The sequence below is a fragment of the Leptopilina heterotoma genome, unplaced genomic scaffold, assembly GCF_015476425.1.
Source record: "Leptopilina heterotoma isolate Lh14 unplaced genomic scaffold, ASM1547642v1 Lhet_475, whole genome shotgun sequence".
Taxonomy (NCBI): Eukaryota; Metazoa; Arthropoda; class Insecta; order Hymenoptera; family Figitidae; genus Leptopilina; species Leptopilina heterotoma.
The window spans coordinates 182,463-202,730 of NW_025111101.1; the positions used below are offsets into that span (position 1 = coordinate 182,463).

Below are 20,268 nucleotides of genomic sequence, written 5' to 3' on the forward strand. Positions count from 1 at the left end.
TCAACCAAAGCACAAATGTTTCACTTTCTGCTGCGAAATTGCAGAGGGAAGTACGTACTTTCGACCGAGGTAGGAAGAAAAATAATTTTGAAAGGTTGGAGTTTTTCCAAATAAATACTTTCAACAAATGAAGGTTTTCAAATTCTTTAATATTATTTTTAATAAAAGAGGGGACGTTGTGTAGGAGAAGGGAACATTAATTTAATTTAATTGATGAAAAATTTGTTTTTATTTAATTTACATTTAAAAAATTCCCCTTAAAAAATTTTTCTTTCTTTTTTTTCCCTTTAATTTAATTAATTTATAATTTTTTTGCTTTATTCAATTAATTGGAAGAAATTTATTTTTCTTGTTGAATTTGATTTTACTTTTTTATTCATTCCTTTAATTTTTTGATATTAATCTTTATTTTTTCTTCTTTTCAATTTTTTTATTTTAAAAAAAATCAAAATAAAAATAAAAAGATGAATAATTTAAAAAGAGCAATTTTTTTAAATGTCAATTTCTTGATTTTAAATTTTGTTGAAAACATTTATGCATCTACATCTTTAATTAATATAAAAATATAATGCCATTATTGTTTGTCGTCGTCGTCGTCATCAACAACTGTTTTTGAAAAATTTCAGCGGCTTCAAAATCTTTAAAGTAATAATTTTTTTGTGACAAATTATTTTTGAATAGATAAAGTAACTCTAAAATCAATTAAATAAAATTTAAAAAAAAATTTGAAAAAAAAATTTTCACTTTTTTAAAACAATTTTTAATAGTATTTTTAAAAAACCACAAACCACACTCCACTACTCATAATTGTTTTCTTCATCAATCACTATCATCGCTACTGTCGTCACTATTGGAGAATTCTAAAATTCTCCGACGTCCAGGACAAATTTTTAAACTTTTAACACTTTCCGGTTGATGACGAGGACGAGAGGGACCAGCAATTGGCAGACGTTCGAGTACAACAAAGGGCTGCATAGCAAATTGAATTGCTATTCGTACTCGAGTTGTTGCAGGTGCTGCTGCTGCAGGTGTTGTAGGTGTTGTAAGTGTTGTAAGCGTTGGAGGTGCTGTAGGTGCTGTAGGTGCTGTAGGTGTTGTAGGTGTTGTAAGTGTTTGTTCAGCCAATATTGGTGTGGCAGCAGCAGCAGCAGCAGGAATTGCTGGTGGGGCCTCTGGTGGTTGTGGTTGTTGCGGCCGTTCTCCAATAATGCTCAAAGCCTTGTATTGACGAGTTACATTCAATAATGCATTGTCATAAGGCTGAATAGTGTTTTGTGGATTATTGGAGCAGCATTGTTGGTATTCTTCCATACGCAATCTACGATGATTGCGTACAGCATTGGTTTGCTCATTGTACTTATTTACCGACAATACTGAACCCATCGCAGATAGTTCCTTGTAGCATAAGCTACTTAGAACTTTTGGAGTTTTCTTTTTAAAATATTTCAACTCGTTCTTTGTTAGAATAAAATGTATCTGAAACAAAAAAAACAAGCAAATAAAGAAAAGATTAAAAATCAAGTTTGAAATTAATTGAAATGAATTAATCAATTTTTTTTTTCATTTCTTTTCAACAAATTTTTTTTTAAATTAAAATTTTTAAAAATACTTGCCTCTAAACGACCTCCATTTGGAATATTATCCTCCTCAACAATTTGCGGCTGTTGTTGTTGTTGTTGCTGCTGCGGCTGTTGTTGTTGTTGCTGCTGCTGTTGTTGTTGCGGTTGTTGTTGAGGAGGATCGTCTGCGATGGTAACGGCCCGGGTGACATTGGCAATATGACTTTGCTCGACCAACACGGGAGGTTGAGCATTGTGATGATTTGCTGCAGTGATCATCACTGAATGATTTTTATTGAGCGAATTTCTTTCCATTGGGTCTGGTGAAAAATCTAATGATAAGACACCTAAACCCAATAGATTGGCAAATAATCGCCAAATTTGTCCATCTTTCCAAGAGGTGAGACATCCGAAATTTACATTTTGACAAAAGTGCGGCAGTCTGTTTGTCGTTGTCGTCTTCCCCAAAAGAAAAGGTACAAAATCGTTGATGTTAAGTCTCTTATTTCTAGGAATTTTTGTGTTTTCCAAATTTATAATTAAACTTTTCATGTCTGTTGCAAGCTTAGAAATGTCGATACGGTGTTTATGTGGAAGAAATATATTTTTGCAAATATCACAGTTACGACATTGCCAATTTGGATCCAAAGATTTTTCTGCAAGAGGATCAAAATGTTTAATTATAAATTTATATCGACATTGCTGTTGATTTTCACAGTATCCTAGTAATAACAGCATTTCTTTTATATGTTTTACTTTCATTTCTCGAGTATACGAGCCATCACTAATGAATAACTTCATTTTTGCAAAGATATCCTCGTAGTGGTAAAATAAAATGCAATCACCCGGAATGTTGTCGCGACCAACTCTTCCCGTCTCTTGGCAATAATTTGCCAGAGAATTGGAAACTGTGGTGTTGATGACAAATCGGGTGTCTGATTTATCAATACCCATACCTAATGCTATTGTCGCGCACAAAACCTGAATAACATTCTCCTTCCATCGAAGGAAAATCTCATTCTTGTCTTGTTTCGACAATTTTGCATGGTACCGTTTACAAGAAATTTCATTCATTCTTAGTAATTCTTTGTAATATTCGGTATCTTCAATTGTCCCACAATAAATAATTCCCGATTCCCCATCATTATAATTTCTTTTGATCAAACGGATAATTTCTTTTACTCTTTTTTTTTACTTTAAAAAAAAAATTAAATAGAAAAAAAGTTATTAAAATAAACAATACAACTTACACAATGCAATTTTGGTCGAGTTGCAATTCTGTTTGTAATAGGGGAATTTCATCACGAGTTATTGTTGCTGAAAATCCGCAAATTTGTATTTGGGGAAAATACGTTTTCAGATCTCTTAATTTGAGATAAGAATCTCTGAATGTACATCCCCAATCCAACATGCAATGGATTTCATCAATTATTACACGCGATAATTTTCCCCAGTCATATGCCTTCCGCAATTGTTCCAAAATTTTTTCATTATTGAATAATTTTTCTGGCGTTATAAAAAAAAATCAATTTTATTGATTTTTTCCGCCGTTGAAAAATTATCAAATAACAATTTTTCTGCCTCCGGATTGTCACCCGTTACTTTCAATGTATGAAACTAAAAAATAAAAAATGAAAATGAAATTTTTTTTTTAAAATCAACTTTTTAGAGAAAAAAAAAATTTGTTTGGAGGGTCAAGTGTGTAAAATTTTTTAATTTTCTTTAAAAACTATTCAATTAATTTTTAATAAATTTTCAAGAGATTATAAAAATGTAGACTATAATCATTTGAGGAAAAAAAATAATAATCAAATTTAAAAAGAAATATAGGATTCTTTTTGGTGTAAATGTAAACACATGAAATAAATGTAAACAGTACATGTTTCAGCTAAATTTACAAACTTGAAAATACACAAGTACGACATCAATATTTTTATCTAAGCTAATCTATACATCATGTTTTGAGTATTGCCAATATTTTATTTTGACAATTGGCAATGCCATAGTGTAAGTTATCTTTTAATGTAAAAAAGATTGAAAATCAAAGTTTTTCTCTTTCAGTATTTTGTCTCGCATTTGCATAAAAATTTAAATTTAAAAATCAAAATAAAAAAATGTAATTCTTCCTTTTTAATGCCACAACAAAAATTGATTTTGATTTTTTATTTTCGTCAATTTACTTGGTAAATTATCAAGTGTTTACATTTACATCAGAGAATTTGAAAATTAGGGGTAAATGTAAAAAAAAACTTGAACTACATTTTAAAAGAATATAATTGAATAAATTTGCTTCTATTTTATAATTTCATTAATTTGGCAATGTAAATATTACACAGAAAAGGAAATTAGGTCCTCTTTGAAAAAGAAAATTTGATAAAAAAAAATAGTATATTACATTATAAGGGCAGAAAGTTCGAAATTCCTGCACTGCGCGAAATGATGCCCGAGGCGAAGCCGAGGGCATTATCGCGTAGTTTAGGGCTTTCGAATTTCTGCCCGTGTAATGTATACTATTTTTCTTTATATGCGGTCGAAAGTACGCTGGGTAATTTATTTTTTAAGAAAATTGCAATCGAGTTTCATTTGACAGCCGGCCATCTTTATTTACTTTTGCTCCTCGCTTCAACGCCTCTAGCGGACACTCGTGAAGCTCTGGTTTTTTCTCTGTCTCTCTCTTGCAAACAATATTCGCCTGCCCCGACATTTGATGCACGAGCGAAGCGAGTGCTTCTGGTCGGGGGCAGGCACGAAAAAAAATGTGAAAGATAAATTAATATTATATTTTCAAAAGAATTTTTCTGGTGGTACAAAATTAATTCTATGTTTCTAAAATTCTAAACATTCTATAATGAAAACACTTTCATTATTTCTTCAAATTATTACAATTTTATAATATCATTTTGGTACGTATTAAAAAAGAAATTACAAAATTATTAATTATTTTATTTTTGTTTTTAATGTTTATTAAAATAATTTTTGAAAATAATTATATCAGCAAAAGATTTCGTTCATTTCAATATTCAGAGCTTGTGGATAATAAATTTATAAAGTATAAAAAGTTTTCTTGATAATTTTTTTTCTCATTTTATATTGCGATAACAATTACTCGTTAAATTGTCATTGAACTCGAAATTTTCTTATTTACCGACAGTGGTGTTTTTACCGACAGAGAATTCTTTTACTCCCGCTGTAATAGAGGTTGGGTATGAAAATCAGCCAAAGCACAAATGTTTAACTTTCTGCTGCGAAATCGCAGCGGGAAATACGTACTTTCGACCGAGGTATGAAGAAAAATTTTTTTTTTGAAAATTCCATCATTTTTTAAAAATATTTTCAAGTTCATCAGCCATTTTGAAAATTTGACTCTAAAATTGGTATTCAGTGTTTTTAAAAAAACCTTAATTGTAGCCAGATTAAGGCATTTTGAACAATTTTTAAAAATATTATTTTTACGTTCATACGCCCCAATGGATCCAACCATTTTAAAATTTAAAAATACAATTTTAGATTTTCATTGAGCAACCTTGAAATTTTTTTTTTTTTATCAAGTTGAATGATAATTTATTAAAATTTCTAAAAGATATTCACTTTTCATCATTATAAAAAAAAAAAAAAAAAAAAAGATTTAAATTTCGTTTACATTTATTCCACTTGAATTTTTTTTTTTTTTTTTTTTTAATGGATACTTTTACATCACATACAACAAGAGCGTGAAATGAGAAAATAAATGAAAATGTTACTTTAATAAAAAAATAAATACACTTGATAGAATTTAAATTTTTATATATATAAATAATTTAATTTTTTAAATTTTTTATAAAAATATATATAAAATTACTTACGTGCAACATTTGAAGATAATTATCTTGATCTTCTATAAGAGCAAGTAGTGGAGAAATTATGATTGCTGTCCGTTTATTGTCAGCATGACCACCATTGTCATCATAATTTTCCACGTATGTGGGAAATTGAAAACATAATGATTTGCCACCTCTCGTTGGCATAACATATAGTCCATCATTACCATTTATAATATTGGTAATGATGTCAAGTTGGGGCCCTCTAAATTTATTCAAGTTGAATTTGTTTTTCAATTTCCCAATCCACAATTGTTGTGCTATTGTGAATTTACTTGCTGCTTATACTAAAAAAAAAAAGAAAGAAGAAAATTTTTTTTTAGATATTTTGAAATGTTGAAAATTAAATGTTACAATTGAAACAATTAATCAATAAAGATAATTAAAAAAATGACTCTACAACAAGGAGGAAAAAAAAGAAGAAAAATAAAAAAGAAAGAATTTAAAAAAAAAAAATTCCATTTTCTTTAATAAAAAAAATTGAATTTTCCAATTTTAGATTAAAATCTCGATATACATTTCAGGAAATTTTAATACACTTTGTATTTTTTGAAAAATTTTGATTTTTCTAAAAAAAATAAAATTTTTTGATATTTAGACAACCGTTGAGATTAAACTTTTTAATGTATTCAAATTTCCTGCAATATATATCAAGATTATACTACAATCAATAATATTCTAGAATATTTTGCAAATCTGTTTTTAGTAATTTAGTCTCTACGTTTGTCTAAATGTCGAAAAATTCAATTTTTTTGAGAAAAATTGAAATTTTTCAAAAAATACAAAGTGTATTTGAATTTCTTGCAATATATATTGAAATTTTAACACAATTAACAATAATCTAGAATATTTCACATATCCGTTTACAAGTTTAGTCTCTGCGTTTGTCTAAATATCAAAAAATTTTACGTTTTTAGAAAAATACAAATATTGAAATATTTATATTTTTCTCTAAAAAATTGGATTTGACATCTAGATAAATGTAGAGCCTGAACTACTAAACAGTTTTATAAAAGTCCCTAGAATTTAATTATGATGCAAAAAGTATTTCAATCCCAACAAAAACATCTTTGCTGCAAAAATTTACGCCAAGTAAAAATTTTGGAAATGTCGAAATAATTAGTGAAATAAAAATTTACCAAGTAAAATTTGTAACGAATATATTCAATTGTAACAAATGTAGAATTTAATTTAATTATTAACATAATCAGCTAATGAAATCCAATTGTTTGTCTTGATAAAAAATTTCTATTTGAAGCAATTTTAAGATCTTGGCCTCAATAATGTTTCCAACTCATAATTAATGAAAGTATTGAGGCCAAGATCTTAAAATTGCTTCAAATAAAAATTTTTTATCAAGATTATGTTAATAATTAAATTAAATTCTACATTTGTTACAATTGAATACATTCGTTACAAATTTTACTTGGTAAATTTTTATTTCACTAATTATTTCGACATTTCCAAAATTTTTACTTGGCGTAAATTTTTGCAGCAAAGATGTTTTTGTTGGTATTTAATTTTTACAATTTATTCCATTTCCTGAATTAAAAAGAATGAAAAAAAAAAATTGTGCACCATTTAAATGTTTTAATTTAGAAAAAAAATGGAATTTTTCAAATTTTTTCCAATTGAAAATTGACGTCTTTTCAATTAAATTTAATTTTTACAATTTATTCCATTTCCTGAATTAAAAAGAATAAAAAAAAATTGTGCACCATTTAAATGTTTTAATTTAGAAAAAAAAATGGAATTTTTCAAATTTTTTCCAATTGAAAATTGACGTCTTTTCAATTAAATTTAATTTTTACAATTTATTCCATTTCCTGAATTAAAAAGAATGAAAAAAAAAATTGTGCACCATTTAAATGTTTTAATTTAGAAAAAAAATGGAATTTTTCTTTAATAAAAAAAATTTGAATTTTCCAAAATTTTTTTTCCCCTATTCAAAGTTTTCGTCTTTTCAATTAAATTTAATTTTTACAATTTATTTTATTTTCTGAATTAAAAAGACGAAAAAAATAGTGCACCATTTATTTAATTAGAGAGAGAGAGAGAGAGAGAGAGAGAGAGAGAGAGAGAGAGAGAGAGAGAGAGAGAGAGGAGAGAGAGAGAGAGAGAGAGAGAGAGAGAGAGAGAGAGAGAGAGAGAGAGAGAGAGAGAGAGAGAGAGAGAGAGAGAGAGAGAGAGAGAGAGAGAGAGAGAGAGAGAGAGAGAGAGAGAGAGAGAGAGAGAGAGAGAGAGAGAGAGAGGAGAGAGAGAGAGAGAGAGAGAGAGAGAGAGAGGAGAGAGAGAGAGAGAGAGAGAGAGAGAGAGAGAGAGAGAGAGAGAGAGAGAGAGAGAGAGAGGAGAGAGAGAGAGAGAGAGAGAGAGAGAGAGAGAGAGAGGAGAGAGAGAGAGAGAGAGAGGAGAGAGAGAGAGAGAGAGAGAGAGAGAGAGAGAGAGAGAGAGAGAGAGAGAGAGAGAGAAAGAGAGAGTAATAAAGAGAGAAAAAAGAAGAAAAAATAAACATAATATAATGAGAGAAATAATGTTTTGACATTTTATTAAATAATATTAATTAAAAAAAAAATTACTAAATTTTATTAGTACTTACAGTTCGATGTATTATTTCTCGATATTAATCCAAAATTGTTTTTTAATAAATAAAAACAAATACACACACAAATAGATATCCTTATGAAGATTGTCTTTCTCGAAGAAATTATAAAAAAAAAACACACACACGTAAAAGTCGAAGAAGAAGATGAAGAAAAAGTTATTTTATTTCTACGAGAAGCAATGAAACACCAAATTTTTTTTATTTTTGTTTTTAGTTTTTTTTTTGTTTTTTTGTTAATTAATATATACGCACAGATACACAAACACTGAATTTATTTTTAATTACAATTTTTGGAAAAGAAGAATAGAAAAAGATTGATATAAATTTGAAGAGACGCGTCTACTACGTTCAGTGGTCGAGAAGCGACTCAAAAATATTATTGCCCATCATTTCCCATATGAAGAAGAAATGTATACAAGTGTGTTTACTTGTATGTAAATATGTTTGTATATGTATAAGTTTTTTTTTAAAGTACTCCAACTCTTTTTTTGTGAGAATGAAATGGATCTGAAACAAAAAAAACAAACAAACAAAGAAAAGATTAAAAATCAAGTTTGAAATTAATTAATCAATTTTTTTTCCATTTCTTTTCAACAAATTGTTTTTTAAATTTAAATTTTTAAAAATACTTGCCTTTAAACGATCTCTGTTTGGAATATTATCCTCCTCAACAATTGGCGGCTGTTGTTGTTGAGGAGGATCGTCTGCGATGGTAACGGCCTGGGTGACATTGGCAATATGACCTTGTTGTTGCTCGACCAACACGGAGGGTTGAGCATGGTGATTATTTGCTGCAGTGATCATCACTGAATGATCTGTATTGATCGAATTTCTTTCCATTGGATGTGGTGAAAAATCTAATGATAAGACACCATTACCCAATAGAGTGTCAAATAATCGCCAAATTTGTCCATCTTTCCAAGAGGTCAGGCATCCGAAATTTACATTTTGACAAAAGTGCGGCAGTCTATTTGTCGTTGTCGTCTTCCCCAAAAGAAAAGGTACAAAATCATTGACACTTAGTCTCTTTTTAGGAACATATGTGTTTTCTAAATTTTTAATAAAATTTTCCATCTCTCTCGCAAGCTTAGAAACGTCAATACGGTGTTTATTTGCAAGAAATATTTTTTTGCAAATATTACAGTTATGACATTTCCAATTTGGATCCAAGGATTTTTCTGCAAGAGGATCAAAATGTTTAATTATAAATTTATATCAACATTGCTGTTGATTTTCACAGTATCCTAGTAATAACAGCATTTCTTTTATATATTTATCTTTCATTTCCTCACTATACGAGCGATCACTAATGAATAACTTCATTTTTGCAAAGATATCCTCGTAGTGGTAAAATAAAATGCAATCACCCGGAATGTTATCGCGACCAACTCTTTCTGTCTCTTGGCAATAATTTGCCAGAGAATTGGAAACTGTGGTGTTTATAACAAATCGGGTGTCTGATTTATCAATACCCATACCTAATGCTATTGTCGCGCACAAAACTTGAATACGATTACTCTTCCAATCAAGGAAAATCTTATTCCTTTTTGATGTCGACAATTTTGCATGATATTGTTCACACGTATATTTATTACACTTTAATAATTCAGAGTATCTTTCGGTATCTTCGATTTTTGCACAATATATAATACCAGATTCCCTATTATTATATTTTTCTTGCATCAAATGAAGAATTTCCATACCTCTATTTTTTTCTTTGATGTTGAAATTTAGCGAAAATCTTAAATTTGACCTATACAAATCTCCAAACAATCTGTATATAAATTAAAACAAAAAACTAAAATAACTTTATTAGTATTATTGTTATTATTGATAATTTAAAAAGTAGAATATTTAGAAATATTTTACTTTAATTTTTAAATAAAATTATATACAGAAAAAAGTAGCTTACACAATGCAATTTTGGTCAAGTTTCAACATGCTTTGTAATTCTGGAATTTCATTGCGTGTAATTGTTGCTGAAAATCCACAAATTTGGATTCGAGGAAAATACATTTTCAGATGTTTTAATTTGAGATAAGAATTTCTGAAAGGACAACCCCAATCCATCATGCAATGGATTTCATCTATAATTATACGCGATAATTTTTCCCATTTATTTGCCTTCTGCAATTGCTTCAACACTTCCTCATCTTTAAATAATTTTTCTGGCGTTATAAAAATGAAATCAATATCATTGATTTTATCTGCCCTTGAAAAATTATCCTCCAACAATGCATTAGCTTCTGAATTGCTGCCCGTCACTTTTAATGTGTGAAACTAGAAAATAAAAGTGAAAATTTAATAGAAAAAAAAATTAATTATTTTAAGAAAAAAAGTTATATAATAAATTTTTTAACTTTTCAAATTGTAATAAAAATTTATATTTGAAAATCTTTATAAAAATATAATCTCTTACGCGTAACTGTTGTAGATAGTTATCCTGATCTTCTATAAGAGCAAGTAATGGCGAAATGATAATTGCTGTTCGTTTATTAATGACAGCATTACCATTGTCATCGTAATTGTCGAGATACGTAGGAAATTGAAAGCATAACGATTTACCACTTCCTGTTGGCATCACAAATAATCCATCATTACCATTTTTAATATTGGTAATGATTTCTTCTTGAAACTTTCTAAATTTATTTATACGAAATTTATCTTTCAATTTCCTAATCCATAATTGTTGCGCCATTACGATTTTATTTGCTTCTTATACTGAAAAATAAAACAAGAAAAAAAATGTTTAAATATTTAAACTATTAAAATTAACATACGAATTAAATATTACAATTTAGCAATTTCATTTATTAATTCAACACTAGAATGAAAATAAATATTTCAATTAAGATTCTAAATTGACCTTCTTCATACAAATACAGTTTAATTGTCAATTTTTGTTTTTTTCATTTATTTTTTCAATATTTCGACGCCTTCCGTTCATATAATGCTTATTGAAAAACAAATGCAAGATCATTCTTATTGAGTTTTTAGTGCAAGACAATTCTTATTCGATGTTCCGTGCAATAAAATGCTTATTCAAAATTGTGTGCAAAACAATTGCTATTGACAGAACAATAAATGTAACCCTAAATCATCTTTTTAATATTAAATTGCAATTAAATTTCTGAGAATTTCAGTGCATATCTATTGTTATTAGAAAATTTAATACTTGATTATCTCTTACGTATTAAGAAATATTGTTTAAGCAATTGTAATTAAAAATTATATTCAATTAAAAATTTTATAAAACTCATAGTGTAAGCTAATTTCAGATTGTACTTTTTAGCATAGAATTTTGAATAAGCATTTTATTGCACGGAAAATCGAATAAGAATTGTCTTGCACTAAAAACTGAATAAGAATGATCTTGCATTTGTTTTACAATAAACATTATATGAACGGGAGGCGTCGATTTACATGAATTTTGATGATGAAATTGTCAATTTCTTGTGTTATTAACCCTCCATCCGTCGCATGGTGAGAATTTCCCTCACCCAGTTTCTTTTTTTATTTATAACTTTTAAAATACAAAAAATTATAATTTCATATTCTCAGTACCTTTTACGGCACTCTTCTTCTTTACATTAAAACAATTTTGGTGTTTTTTTATATTTTAATTTCTTTCTTATTGAATTTGAAAGCAGCAAATGTCGGGGATTTTTTACGTGAAGTGAGGGAACTTCTCACCATGCGACTGACCGCGTATACTCGATTTCATTTGTCATTAATTTTTTATTTAAATAATTAACAGGAAATAAAAGTTAATTTTACTGCCAATAGGTTGTTTAGAAATTCTAATGAACATTCAAAAAAAAATTTGGCATTTTAGAACAAGTTTGGACTAATTTATGAGGGTGAGAATTTCCCTCACCTGCGACGGATCGCGTTACAAAAAAAGGTGCGACGGATGGAGGGTTAACTGTAAAAAAACACATTTTTCAATTGCAACATTATCTTTCATTTAAAACTTGAATGGAAAAAAATTGTCTTCAAAGTTTCAAAAATTTTTAATTTTCAAATTTAAAATTTCCAAAAATTAATCTTTTTTCAACAAAAGGAGTCCATATTTTTAAAAACTTTTGTAATGATGATGATGATGATGTTACTTTATAGTGTTATTATTGACTGATTGGTAAATTACGAAATGGCAACGACATTACGACGATTTCATTGGCATTTTCTCAGCCATTAAAATCTTTTGATAATTGAGGAGCTGGATTCTATAACCGGCTCTTCGCTCGAACTCACGCAGAAGATAGTCCCTTCGTCAGCTATGTCATGAAAATTTAAAAACTCAAAAAAAAAAATATTTAAAAATTATGACGTTGTAGAGGAGAAAAAAATACATCTTTTTTCTATTTACAATTTTTTTCTAGAATGCAAGTTATTAATACTAAAAAATAAAAACTAAAAATTTTTTTTCTGAAAAATTAATTACCTTTTGATAAATATATCGTCATTTCTCAGTCAAATATTAATGAAATAAACCGATTTTTTTTAGGCTTGCACAATATACCTTACCGAAGCCCACAAGCCAAAGTAAAGTCCAAAAAAACAAATTGTTTATTAATTATTAATTTTGAAAGTTGTTATTTACAACAAAAGGAATTTCAATTTTCAACGAGAAAAAGTATGCGACGAAATTTCACATTATGAAAACTTCTCGCGAGAAAGTTTTTCCTTTATTATTCAGGAAGTTTTTCCAAAAAGAATTAAACCGATTCGATGAGAAATAAAGAAAATAAAAGAAAAATAGCGAAACAGTATTTTCATTCGCAGCGAAAACCCTGTTCGGCAGCCATGTTTATCATATGACTCGTAGCTTACGCACGCTCACACACTCACGCTGCTGTGTAAAATAGAAATGTGTGCGTGCGTACGTTACAAGTCATATGACAAACATGGCTGCCGAACAGGGTTTTCGCTGCGAACGAAAATACTGTTTCGCTATTTTTCTTTTATTTTCTTTATTTCTCATCGAATCAGTTTAATTCTTTTTGGAAAAACTTCCTGAATAATAAAAAAAAAACTTTCTCGCGAGAAGTTTTCATAATGTGAAATTTCGTCGCATACTTTTTCTCGTTGAAAATTGAAATTCCTTTTGTTGTAAATAACAACTTTCAAAATTAATAATTAATAAACAATTTGTTTTTTTGGACTTTACTTTGGCTTGTGGGCTTCGGTAAGGTATATTGTGCAAGCCTAAAAAAAATCGGTTCATTTCATTAATATTTGACTGAGAAATGACGATATATTTATCAAAAGGTAATTAATTTTTCAGAAAAAAATTTTTAGTTTTTATTTTTTAGTATTAATAACTTGCATTCTAGAAAAAAATTGTAAATAGAAAAAAGATGTATTTTTTTCTCCTCTACAACGTCATAATTTTTAAATATTTTTTTTTTGAGTTTTTAAATTTTCATGACATAGCTGACGAAGGGACTATCTTCTGCGTGAGTTCGAGCGAAGAGCCGGTTATAGAATCCAGCTCCTCAATTGAGAAAAGAAAAGTTTTTCAAGAAAAATATTGAAATGAATAAAGGATTATTCTATGATGAAATTTAGGGTAGATGTACCATTTTTGGCCATGCCACCGGTTTTAACCAACCACACACTTTTATTAATTTTAATACTATTCTTTTATCTACACTTTATATTTTTTTATAAAATTTTATTTTCACAATTAATATTATTGACAAATCTTTTGAATTTTTTTACTAATTGTACTTATTATTTACGTAAAGAAAATAATTTGAAGGAAGTGTTGACAAACGGCCAATTGTTAAAAATAAATCGTAAGACAGTGCAGAAAACATAATCGCTAATATCGTTTTTAAAAGTAATAATAATACTAATATAAATTTATAGGTTAATTATACAAGTCGTTTAACTGAATTTAAAATTTATTATAGCTTTTAGAAAAACTGATCTTGGGGGGTGAAAAAGCCATAGAGACAAAAGCCATTGAATGTGATGTAAAATTCATTTGTTTTCTACTTCAACTGACCTTTTAATTTTACAAAAATTTTGGCGTGTTTACTTAATGAAATTAATTAAACACAGCTGTAAATATAGCTAGGAATTCTAATCAAACCTCTTAAATAAAAAAAATTATCAAATAACTAAAATAAACATTGATTTTCATTATCAATAATAGCTTTTAAAATAAAAAGGAATTGTAAAAACTTTATTTTAAAAAAAAGAGAAAAAAAATTTTTTTAAGAGAAAAAACTGCACAAGCCACAACAAGAACCTATTTGAATTGGTACAAATTGAAGTATTTCATAGACGAAAAGAAAATTGAATAAACCAATTTTGAAATTAACACTTTTAATACAGAAAATAATTTATATATAGGTATATATAGTTATATTATATATATATACATTCATTCAAGAATTTTAATCATTAAACGTTTTTATAAATAAATTCTGATTAACTAATTATTTTCTTATATACTATACAAGTTTCAATTCCTTTTTTTTAATTTTAATTAAAATGCTTGTATACTTTTGCAATATTTTAATAATATAAAATTATTAATAATCATACTCTCTCAATCTGAATTAGTAAAAATTTTAACTTTTCAATTAGTAGAATTATCAAATTTTACTAATGAATTACTAAAATTCACATAAAATGTTTATAACATATAAATAAACTTTTTAATTTATTAACAATTAATAGTTTTATTTAATAAATTTTAATAAAAAATTCTTCTTCTTACTTACAATTATTAATGAAAAATGTAGATGAATAAATTTTTTTTATATCGCTGCACAAAAACGAATAACTGAGAGTGAAATGTACCAATAAGGAAATGTTTCTTATTATTAAAATCACGTAGCACTACTGTTATAAGCAATGACATTGAAAATAAAGAAAGGAACAAAATGTGGTGAGAATAACAACACTCACACAAAATGGTATCATGTAATTTTTGAATGGTATTTACGATAAAACGAAAAGGAATGAAAGAGAGAAAGAGAGAGAGAGAAAGAGAAAAAAAGAGAGAAAGAGAGAAACAAAAGAAACAAAAGAAACAAAAGAGAGAGAGAGAGAGAGAGAGAGAGAGAGAGAGAGAGAGAATAAATGAGTGAGAAACAGAGAAAGAAAAAGAAAAAGAGAGAATGTATATATATATATATATATATATATATATATTTTCATTCCATATAAAAAACCAGCTTTAAACGTTTCATGACAAAATTAAATATTCAATTTTTAAAAAAAATGTAATCACTCTTATTTGCATTCACAATGAGAAAACTTTATTATACAATAAAAGTTTATTCCAATTGTATTCTTTAAGTTTCATGTATTTTGATTTTGAAAATATTTTATAAATAAAACTCTGTATATGGAAACAATTTCGATTCGATGAAAATATTGTCAGTTTACTTCTTGTTTTTCATTTACTGTAAATTTGTTTTTTAGTCTCTTTCAATCATTTCATCTATATATTATATTTTCTCTTATTCTCTTTAAATTTTCATCTCTTTGTAAATATTTTTAAACATAGACAATTCAAAACCTGATAAATATTAAAATAACTTTAAAAGATGTTATTGGAATAATTTCTAATGAAATTATGTTTTCAATTATTATTTTAAAAAAATATCATAAATAAAATAATTGAAAAGAGAAGAAAGAAAAAGAAAATTTGAAAAAAAAAATGAAAGCAAACAGACATTACATAAAATAACAATCACGATAAACACAACAATAACGAGAAAAAAAAGGAAGAAATATAAATTATTTAATTAAAAAAAATTTATTGATAGGATACAATGAAAATATCATTTAAATATGAAATTATATTTTTAGAAATCAACATTTTTTTTATTTTCTTCTTATTGTAAAAAAATTCAATTACTATTCAACAATATAATTTATATAAAGAATAAATGTAGCAAAAACATAGAAAAAAATACATTATTTACACTTTAAGTAGACGAATTAGAATTTCTGTTTCATACATTAAAAACATCTATATTTACAGAAACTTTTTCCATACGACGTTTTACAAACTCAATGAACAACAAAATCTTAACATTTCATGAAGTTATTGAAATTCAATTTTCTACAAAAACTAATACATTTTTCATATCATAAGAATGTTTTTAAAAAAAATAAATAAATTGAAAAAAATTATCGATATCTTATTAAACAGAAAAAATTTGAAAAAAAAATTTAACAATTATCAAAAATTTTAAATAAATTAACAACGAAAAAGGAATGAATTATAATAAAAGAAACAAAAGAAAAACAAAATTAATTAGAAAACTAATAAAGAAATAGATAATACGGAAAAAAGAAAATTCACATTTTTAATTAAAAATAAAGAAAACATGAAATTACAAAAAGAAGTAGACAATTTTCTTCTCAGCAAAAAAAAAAAAAGAAAAAGAAAAAACAATAATAAAAAACACTACCAAACATTTATTACGAGCAATTAAAATAAAATGAAAAAGAAAATTTTTGCAAAAAGAAAAAAGAAAATTTCTTTTTATTCTTTGTAATATTCTTTACATTTTGTAAATAAATTTTTTTTTCCCCTTTTGTTAACTTTGCATCTTTAATTAATGTTCGGTAGTGCTTTTTTAATCGTGAATATAAAAATGTTTTGATAGATTGGATTGTCCGATTTTCCAAGGTCTGAAACATAAATAAAGATAGAATTTTAAAAAAAATTGGATTAAAAATTTGAATTAAATATGGGTAGAAAAAAACATTAAAAATTAAACTTACATTCGAGAGAGCAGTTAAATGTGACTTGGTTACATTCAACTCTTTCTGCTTGAGGAAATATTTAAAAAATTTTAACATTTCCTCGGGCTGATATAACCTTCCATTTATTTTAGAGTATGCTTTACTCTTCTGCTTCTTTCTCTTATTTTTCTTGTGCAATATCTTCCGGAAATTGCCAAGCGGAATCCGCATTCCTTTTTTGTAGTAGAAATCCACATTTTTTACTAATTTGCTTGTGAATTTTTCTACACGTTTATAATATTTTTCCTCATCGTCAGTGTCAATATTGTCAGTAGTACTGTCAGTGTCTGTGTCATCAGTACTGTCAGTGTTTTTGTCTTTTTTAATTTTAAAAATCGGTTCGTCATCACTGGTAGTGTCACTGTCCTTAATTGTAACAAAATAACTGTCGTCACTGTCCACGTCAGTTTCGTCATTTTGGGGAATTTTAATTTTATTATTATTCACAACAGTGTCGTTGGCGTCATCACTGTCGTCACTGTCGTGAATAATATTATTTTTTTTCATTTTAATTTTACTTCTGTCATTGTAAGTGTCATTGTCGGTCTTTCGTTTTCTGTTCGTCGTGAATGAGGTTGATGGTCCAGCAATTACTTCTTCTACCTCTTCAGTTTTTGTTGGGCTATTAGGCACCAATTTTTGCAAATAGAAGGGGAAGAATTTCTGAAATTAAAAACAATGAATCTCAATTAAAGTGAGAAAAAAAATACATAAGAGTGAAAGAAGATGAAAATTAAATGAAAAACAAAGGAAGGAAATAATAAGAGTTGGATATATTAAAAAAGTAAAAAGAAAATCATTAGGATAATATTAAAAATAAAAAAAATTTTGAGATAAAAAAAAAATAAAAAAAATAAAAAATGTAGTAATTTTTAATAAAATTAATTTATTAAATTAATTTTATATATTTAAAATTCTTTTTTTTCAAAAATTTTTAATGATATAATGAGCGAAATGAGAGATAACCCTTTTTTACTTTTGCCCTCATCATTTGCACTATTAAAAATTTATAGCATTAAACATTTTGTAAAGTTAAAAAAGAGTAAGATGAAAGATGCCCTTTTTTACTTTTGCCCTTATTAATTTACTCCTGATAACAATGCAAAAATGATTAATAATATAAATTTTTATTTTAAATTTCATAATAAAAAATTTATAATTTTTTCATTTTATACTAAATTGTCTTAAATTAAAGTAGAAAAATAATTTATAGATAATAAAAAGAATGAATTAAATAGAAATAAATGAAGAAAGAAATTGTAAATGAAAAGAAAAGAACAATTAAAAAAAAACCAAAATAAAGTAAATAGAAAAAACGAGAGAGTGAGAGTGAGAGTGAAAAAAATGTCCAATATGAAAGAAAGAAAGAATATAAAATAGAATTTAAGAATAACAGTAAAAATAGTAACAAAAATTGTTATATTTTCTAATTGGAAAAATTTGAAATAAGTCAAAATTTAAATCGAATCAGCAATTTCTTTAAATACAATTAAAAATAATTTTCAGATTATAATTTGTTATTGAAAAATCATATTTTATTTTAATTGTTTTATAACAAGATTTTCATTTATTTACCAAATTTTCAAAAGTATGTTGAAAATTTTTTTCACTCTTTTCTTTATATTTAAATATTTATGTAGGGGAGAGTCTCCAGTTGTGAGACGGGTTTCATTTTTTACCCGTAAATTGTAAATGGGTAAACAAAATTGTAAATAAAATACACCGTTCGAAAGGTAACAGAAATACGCAACTTTTATTAAAAGAAAGTATAGTGTTTCGATGAACTCAAAAAATTTTACGATACATTTTCCGAGAACATCGCTTTTTTCAAAAAAAAAAAATTTCTCCAGCTGTGAGACACTCATTAAAAATTGCTAAAATTTAATAAGTTTGACTTAAAACGTTATGTTTAGTAGAAATAATTAAATATATTAATAATATATATATTATTATATACTAAATATTTATATTTATTCGCCAAAATATGACTATCAAATAAACACAATTAAATAGCTTCAAAAAAAGCATTAAAATTGATTTCTTCTGAATCGATTGACTTTTATCCACTTGACATGCCCAAAAATACTAGAAAAAAAATCAAAACAACATTTAAATAGTATGCCTGCAAAGTCGTATTTTTTATGCTGCCCAGATGAGTGTTGACACCGTCTCACAACTGGTGATATGTTGTGTCTCACACCCAGAAATTGGCGCTATTTTGAAAAAGGAAAATTAAATTATTATTTTCAATCGTAGATTGGAACAATGCAATATTGCATCACAAAATATAAGGAAAATACTAAAAGAAAATGCATTACATTTAATTTTTCCAATTGATTAACTTGAAAAAAAAGTACTTTGTATTTATTGAAAAAACGCTTTTTAGTCAATTATCACACACAGTGTTGGTATTTATCGAAAACAGTTTATATATCCGCTTCGGCGTACACAAAAAAGTTGGTTCATATAAAAAGAAATGTTTTTATATAAACCAATCGGCTTTTTAATATTGCATGTTAAAAAAAATTGACTGTCTCACAAGTGGAGGTGTCTTACAACTGGAGACTCTCATCTACTTTTTTATTTCTTTTAAAAAAGTTTTTACTTCATTCAACGCTAATATAATTCTGATTCAAGAAAATAGGAAGGTTAATACAAGTAAATATTTGTTTCAAGTGGATTAAAAATTACATTGAAGTAATCTCATATTTATTTCAAGAAAGAAATTCATTTTTTTGTGTCAAGTAATTGTTAGTTTTGAACAAAATTCTTAAATTAGCAATTTCGTATTTGGCAGAACTCAATATGTAATTCTATATATGTAATTTTATATATATATATATAAAAATAAATATTTACCATAAATACACACATACAAACATGAACAATTATAAAAATTTATATATATATATATATAAATAAAAATTGTTAACTTTTTCAATAGTTTTTCAATTGTTATTTCGATTAAACTACAAATGACACTTCACTACTCGTCATTATTTTCGTCATCATTAATCGCACTACTATCGCTGTCATCATCTGATAATTGTAAAATTCTCCGACGTCCAGGACAAATCTTTTCACTTTTTTTGCTGTTGATGATGAGGAGGACGAGAGGAATTAGCAATTGGCATACGTTCAAGTACAACCAATGGATGCATAGCAGATTGATTTGCTATTGGTACTTGAACAATAGATGCTGTTACGATGTTCTTATAAATTCGGATGTTGATGCTTCAGCAGATCCTGATACTGGTGATGATGATCCAGCTGTTGTTGCTGCAGCAGCAGTAATTGTGAAAGGTAGCCGTGATAGTTGTGGTTGTTGAGGCCGTTGTCCACTAATGCTCATAGCCTTATAACGACAAGTTACATTTAATAATGAACCATCATAAGGTTGAATCGTGCTTTGAGGATTATTGGAGTAGCATTGTTCGTATTCTTCCCGTGTTCCTGGAAGCATCTTTGCTAG

General features: G+C 26.8%; 3 protein-coding genes across 3 annotated transcripts; all 3 read right to left on the reverse strand.

The window, feature by feature from the left end:
- Window positions 1-819: 819 nt before the first annotated feature.
- Window positions 820-1,383, reverse strand: LOC122507594 (protein hunchback-like). Its single transcript, XM_043620392.1, has one exon. It carries the CDS (start codon window positions 1,381-1,383, stop codon window positions 820-822), a length of 564 nt encoding a protein of 187 aa, XP_043476327.1.
- A 77-nt stretch (window positions 1,384-1,460) lies between these two features.
- Window positions 1,461-10,716, reverse strand: LOC122507595 (putative ATP-dependent DNA helicase Q1). The gene is made up of 6 exons (XM_043620393.1): window positions 10,438-10,716; window positions 10,118-10,298; window positions 8,648-8,875; window positions 2,810-2,876; window positions 1,705-2,712; window positions 1,461-1,476 (listed from the first exon to the last, which is right to left on the reverse strand). The coding sequence occupies exons 1-6, from the start codon at window positions 10,714-10,716 to the stop codon at window positions 1,461-1,463; spliced, it is 1,779 nt and encodes a 592-aa protein (XP_043476328.1).
- Window positions 10,717-16,602: 5,886 nt separating this feature from the next.
- On the reverse strand, window positions 16,603-19,957 carry LOC122507596 (fibrinogen-binding protein-like). The gene is made up of 3 exons (XM_043620394.1): window positions 19,881-19,957; window positions 16,901-17,418; window positions 16,603-16,682 (listed from the first exon to the last, which is right to left on the reverse strand). The coding sequence occupies exons 1-3, from the start codon at window positions 19,955-19,957 to the stop codon at window positions 16,603-16,605; spliced, it is 675 nt and encodes a 224-aa protein (XP_043476329.1).
- Between the last annotated feature and the right edge of the window lie 311 nt (window positions 19,958-20,268).

What these genes read in the sequence shown, in the direction of transcription:
- LOC122507595 (XM_043620393.1), bottom strand. Translation starts at nt 10,716, where the DNA reads ATGGCGCAACAATTATGGATTAGGAAATTGAAAGATAAATTTCGTATA. An exon ending in ACTATCTACAACAGTTACGC is followed by an intron (nt 10,299 to 10,437) that starts GTAAGAGATTAT and finishes TTTATTTTCTAG; the next exon opens with TTTCACACATTAAAAGTGAC. An exon ending in CTCGACCAAAATTGCATTGT is followed by an intron (nt 2,713 to 2,809) that starts GTAAGTTGTATT and finishes TTTGATCAAAAG; the next exon opens with AAATTATAATGATGGGGAAT.
- LOC122507596 (XM_043620394.1), bottom strand. Translation starts at nt 19,957, where the DNA reads ATGCATCCATTGGTTGTACTTGAACGTATGCCAATTGCTAATTCCTCT. An exon ending in CATCATCAACAGCAAAAAAA is followed by an intron (nt 17,419 to 19,880) that starts GTGAAAAGATTT and finishes GGTGCCTAATAG; the next exon opens with CCCAACAAAAACTGAAGAGG. An exon ending in TAAGAGAAAGAAGCAGAAGA is followed by an intron (nt 16,683 to 16,900) that starts GTAAAGCATACT and finishes TTTATGTTTCAG; the next exon opens with ACCTTGGAAAATCGGACAAT.
- LOC122507594 (XM_043620392.1), bottom strand. Translation starts at nt 1,383, where the DNA reads ATGGGTTCAGTATTGTCGGTAAATAAGTACAATGAGCAAACCAATGCT.